The sequence below is a fragment of the Saccopteryx leptura genome, chromosome 4 (genome assembly GCF_036850995.1).
Source record: "Saccopteryx leptura isolate mSacLep1 chromosome 4, mSacLep1_pri_phased_curated, whole genome shotgun sequence".
In the NCBI taxonomy this organism is placed as follows: Eukaryota; Metazoa; Chordata; class Mammalia; order Chiroptera; family Emballonuridae; genus Saccopteryx; species Saccopteryx leptura.
The window spans coordinates 112,482,515-112,488,514 of NC_089506.1; the positions used below are offsets into that span (position 1 = coordinate 112,482,515).

Here is a 6,000-nt window from a genome sequence, read left to right on the forward strand (position 1 = left end):
TATATATTTTAGTTTTTTTAAAATTCATTTTAGAGAAAGGAGAGAGAGATGGGGGCGGGCAGCAGGAAGCATCAACTCCCATATGTGCTCTAACCAGGCAAGCTTGGGGTTTTGAACCTGTTACCTCACCATTCTAGGTGGACTTTTTATCCACTGCGCCACCACAGGTCAAGCCACAGTTTAATTTTAAATGCCATTTCATTTTTGACTCACCTTCAAGTTGTAAGCTTTATCTTTGCTATTTTAAAAAAATAAATTTTAAAGTCTCATCTCATTAGTGATTTCTTCTGCTCACAAAAATCAGGGGATCAGGGAACGTGCAGATACTCCAGTACTTCCAGCCTTTTGTACAGTGCATTTTCACCAATAAAATAAAAGTTGGTTTTGCATCTCATTTGCATAATTGAACAACTTTCTTTGAAAGGTCGTTTGCTTTTCTGATGTTCTTGTTTAATGAAAAAAAATAAAATGCTTTTTTATTATCGCTTCATATTCATTTTGAAATACTCCCTAATTTTTGTGAGCAGTATACAAGAAAAACGTCCAAAAAATACCCTGCTTGCTTCACACAGGCTAGAGATGTATGAGAATGAATCACTACTCATTGTCATCTAAAGTGAAGGGAGAAAAAGTCAGATTTTTAAAAAAATATTCAAGTAACAAAGAGAACTATGGGTAAAACAAATGTGTATAAAAGAAATGTGAGTGGGCTGTTTTCTTCTCCAGGAACTCACTATTGATGGAAAATTGTTTCATTTTTTCAGCTAGAAAAGTTACTGTTTTCTCTCATCTTGCTTTGCTAGTTTCTTTGAAAGACTTGCATTGAGCTACTTTTGTAGGTCTGTGCAGGAGAAGTCAAGAATTATGCTCTCCTCAGTGGTAGAGCGTCGGCCTAGCGTGCGGAGGACCCGGGTTCGATTCCCGGCCAGGGCACACAGGAGAAGCGCCCATTTGCTTCTCCACCCCTCCGCCGCGCCTTCCTCTCTGTCTCTCTCTTCCCCTCCCGCAGCCAAGGCTCCATTGGAGCAAAGATGGCCCGGGCGCTGGGGATGGCTCTGTGGCTTCTGCCTCAGGCGCTAGAGTGGCTCTGGTCGCAACATGGCGACGCCCAGGATGGGCAGAGCATTGCCCCCTGGTGGGCGTGCCGGGTGGATCCCGGTGGGGCGCATGCGGGAGTCTGTCTGTCTCTCCCTGTTTCCAGCTTCAGAAAAATGCAAAAAAAAAAAAAATAATAAAATTTAAAAAAAAAAGAATTATGCTCTCTGCTCCTCCTAGGTCGACACCACTCTGTCCCAGTTCACCGACCCCAATGTGTACCTGTGGGATGTCCACCACAGCAAGGGGCTTATTAAGGTGGATGGCCTTGTGGCCAAGAAGAGGACACCCTATTGCGTTGACTTAGCCGCCATCCGGCCCCAGATTGCCCTACTCCAGGAGATGCATGTGACGCATTTCCACTTCTCACTGAACTGGGCCCTGATCCTCCCACTGGGCAACCAGTCACAGGTCAACCACACGGTCCTGCACTACTACCGCTGCTTCGCCAGCGAGCTTGTGCGCGCCAACATCACCCCAGTGGTGGCCTTATGGCGACCTGCTGCCCGGCACCAAGGCCTGCCTGAGCCCCTGGCCAAGCATGGCGCATGGGAGAACCCCCACACTGCTCTGGCTTTTGCAGATTATGCCAGGCTGTGCTTTCAGGACCTCGGCCCCCACGTCAAGTTTTGGATCACGATGAGCGAGCCGTACACGCGCAACATGACCTATGTTGCAGGGCACAACCTGCTGAAGGCCCACGCCCTGGCCTGGCGCGCCTACGATGAGGAGTTCAGGCGCTCTCAGAAGGGCAAGATATCCATAGCCTTGCAGGCTGACTGGATCGAACCGGCCTGCCCTTTCTCCCCCGAGGACAAGGACGTGGCCGAGCGAGTTCTGGAATTTGACATTGGCTGGCTGGCTGAGCCCATTTTCGGCTCTGGGGATTACCCACGTGTGATGAGGAACTGGCTGAACCAGAGAAACAATTTCCTGCTCCCTTATTTCACAGAGGATGAAAAGAAGTTAATACGGGGCTCCTTCGACTTCTTGGCTTTAAGCCATTACACCACTATCCTTGTAGACTGGGAAAAAGAAGACCCACTGAAATATAACGACTACCTGGAAGTACAAGAAATGACAGACATCACATGGCTCAACTCCCCGAGTCAGGTGGCCGTGGTGCCCTGGGGCTTGCGCAAAGTCCTGAGCTGGCTGAAGTCCAAGTATGGAGACCTGCCCATGTATGTGATCTCCAATGGCATTGATGATGACCTGCAAGCGGGCCAGGACAAGCTGAGGATGCATTATATGCAGAATTATGTAAATGAAGCTCTGAAAGGTAAGGCCCCCTCTGAAAACTGTCCCTTGAAGGCGATGTTACGTAGGGCCTGATTCTCGTTAGACACTCTCCAGTACACGAACACAGGGTCACCTTCAGAGAGAAGCACTGTGCGTTTCTTGCCACATTGGAACAGCCGGAGTTAGTATTTTCCCTGGTGATAAGGCATTTAGCTGAAAGTGGCAGACTGCAAGTCCTTACCACCTTCTTTGGGCCTAGGAAAGCATGGGCTATCCTGTCCTCCACCCTCAGATGGACTCTCAGCAGTCTGACCTGCTTTCTGTACATGAAGATTAACCCAAGTACCACAAACCTCTTATATTAAATGTAGCTCAGTATTTGTGTTCATATTTGCCGAGTTGTCTTCCCATAAAAGAAGCTTTTTGTTTTCATTAATCCAATTCAGTCTGAAGTTTTATTAAGTGGTATTGAAATGCTGGCCCAAAGGCTGTGTGTACGAGTGTCATGGACGCAGTATTGTAACCATTGTCCTGTCCTTTTGGCTTTCCAGCTTACGTATTAGATGGGATCAACCTTTGTGGCTACTTTGCATATTCATTTAATGATCGCACAGCTCCGAAGTTTGGCCTCTACCGGTATGCTGCCAATCAGTTTGAGCCTAAAGCATCCATGAGACATTACAGGAAGATTATTGACAATAATGGCTTCCCGGGTGCTGAAGCTCCGGGGAGATTTTGTCCAGAAGAGTTCACCCTGTGCAACGAGTGCGGCTTTTTTCATACCCGAAAGACTTTACTAGCTTTCATCGCTTTTCTCCTCTTTGCTTTTATTGTTTTGCTTTCTCTTATTTTTTACTACTCTAGAAAAGGCAGGAAAAGTTATATATAGTCCTGAACATTTTCCTGTTCACATATTTTGGAATAATTGTGCACACACATTAGCTGTTGACCATTTGCACTTGTCAGTGTTGTGAAACTATAGATTTCACGTATCTGATTTCTACAAAACCTTTCTGTGGCATATGACAGAGGTTTTGAAATAAGCACAGGTGATTGTAAAACCTTGGATAATGTGAATAATGCCTAGATTTGTTTTTTTGGAGGTTGATAAAAAAAGCAGACAAGGGCCATCATTTCTACAACACATTCTGTAACAAAAGCACGAGCAATGCAAACCGTTCTATAACATTTTTCAGAAATTTAAAGACAAGATTAGGCTATTTTTTTTTAATCTGTACCCATTCCTAAATATAATGTTTACTTAAAGTAATAATTGCAAGTCTTGGAATACAAAGTTAACTCCCAAGTAACCATCCTGCAACTGCCACTATATGCCTAACGGTCTCTGCTGAACCTAGTTCCCCCTGAAGAAGAAGAGATGACAACGAGCTCTAGTCTGGAATGCTCCTTTTCAAAGCAATGTTTCTGTTGCTAGTGTTAATTTACATATCTGGTTAATGATATGCTTCACAGAGCAAATTAAAGAAGTATATTTTTATGTGACTTTCAAGGCGCTCTCTAAACCCTGGGTCCTTGAAGGGTTTGTCAAAGGCCTTCTCACAGGGGACTTTCATTGAATGCGGAAACAAAAGTGAACATGACTCATGAGATGTTGGGTGTTCAGGAAGCATAAACTGATTGTGAAATGCATTATCCACTGCAGTGGCGCTTGGAGGAGGGAAGGAGTACAAAGTACATGTTATGAGCAACATTATGATTAGTTTGATTATAAACCTTCCCGTTTTAGAACAGACCTTGAAATTAATGAGGTGACCTTTAATGAGAGAATAAGAACAAAATAATAACTCATACTATGAAGAATAACTTTACTTTCTGCTCTTTAGAATGTGCCATCATTTCTCTGAGTTGCATTTTAAAACCCTTAATAGGTTCAAAGTGTTTGGTCGGGAAACACTGGAAAATTGACTTTGTGATTGCTGAGGTCCAGTTTCTAGCTTTGCTGCTACTTCTACGGAACTAGCTTTGAACTAGTTTTGCTTTGAATTTTTATGCTAAAACATGCTACAAATATCCAGAAAGAATTATGTCTTATCTTCTAATGCCCCTTAAGTAAGTCTTGCTGATTTTTAGACAGGGAAATCTATTACACTGGAGTTGTAGATAATCTTAATGTTTGTTTTATGGGTCAGCCAACATTGTATCAGGTAAGATAAACCAATGTAGTATCAGGCAGAACTAATTTTGCTGATACAGTGTTACAATGGATAAGAAATACTGTTCTGTATTATGTATCATCTTTAGAGGTGGTATGATTTTTTTTTCAAGGAAAGATAAGCTTTTGGGTTAATCTGTTAAATATTAGACTTATTAAAATTGGAAACTAGAGAATCATAGTTTATTTTATGTATATATTTTTTCTGATTATGAGAGTAATATATTCATTGTAAAAAAATTTTAAAACACAGATACTATATGTAAAAAAATATTGCTTGTACTTTCACTACCCTGATAGTCACTATTAATATAATCTATGTGTTTTATTTTACATAGATTAAGACCATATTGGATATTCTTATGTATCTTTTTTAATTGTTATATATCATTAGTAATTTTTATTATATGCATTTCCTTTGTCATTTATCTTCAAAAACATACTATTTTTAATAGTCGTAGAGTAATTCTATATAAATTTATCACAACTTATTTAACCATTCCTATTTGTTGGACTAGTTTCTTGTTGTTAATTACTGTTAAATAATGTTATTTAAAAGTGATTTTCTTGCTACAGTAATTTCTTTGAGTGTATAGAGAAGTAATAATGTTCCTTGATAAAGAATTATAATATATCTGCTGACAACTTGGCCTTCTTTTATAACTGTATGACTGGCTGTTAGATAAATTTCTTAAGTAAATTTCTTTTGAGTTGTCTAAACCATGTAGAATATGAAGAAACAGGTGTGACAGCAAGAGAGAGCAAACTGCAAGGCAGGTGGCAGAGGGTGCCCCAGGCTAGCTCTGTGGTTGAGCTGAGAGATCATTTCAGACACTAAGAGAGCAAAATAAGGGAAGAGCTAAAAGGGACAAAACAGATGCCAAAGAATGGGGGAGAAACAATGTTTCAAAATTATTCGACTGCATGACAATGAGCATAGTGCTACCATTGAGTCCCCATAGACTTTTCGGGGAGGTTGGTGGCTCACCACCCACCGAAAGGAGAGAGGTTGCCTCTTGGATCAGACCTGGGCATACGCATTTTAAGGGGTCTCTCAGGGCGCCGCACTCCTTTTGATGCTCTACTCTCTGGAGTCCTGGGCTTTCACCGTGTCACATATGGGGTGGGCAAAAGTAGGGCTACAGTTGTGAGTGACATTCTTTTAATAAAGCTATTGTTGTAATAATCATAACCTCTGTGTCTTTTTCAATTCCAACAGCTATAAACCTACTTCTGACTACTGCATATATATACAAGTATATTTATAAATATGTATGTATATATATATTTAAATATAGAGACCATTCGCCTGGAACTCCTACATCTCTTAGTAGCTGTGGCGCCAAGTCTACAGGGGCGTTGAATGGTAAGCTGTGGTTCCCTGAGGCCTCCGGGTCACTTTCTGCCACTTTTGCATTTGCCCACATTCACAGTTCCTGCCCTTAAACCCAGGCAGGCCTCTAGCCCTATTCATTTTGCCTTGGTTTTGA

At 41.8% G+C, this 6,000-nt stretch overlaps 1 protein-coding gene across 1 annotated transcript in view; it reads left to right on the plus strand.

Annotated features, from left to right (window-relative positions):
• KL (klotho) overlaps nucleotides 1-4,802 on the plus strand; it is a 61,474-nt gene extending 56,672 nt beyond the window's left edge. The window contains exons 4-5 of the mRNA XM_066381021.1: nucleotides 1,276-2,377; nucleotides 2,889-4,802. Coding sequence (XP_066237118.1) covers nucleotides 1,276-2,377; nucleotides 2,889-3,226 — 1,440 coding nt within the window. The 3' untranslated portion in view covers nucleotides 3,227-4,802. The remainder of the gene's footprint in view (nucleotides 1-1,275; nucleotides 2,378-2,888) is intronic.
• Nucleotides 4,803-6,000: the final 1,198 nt, after the last annotated feature.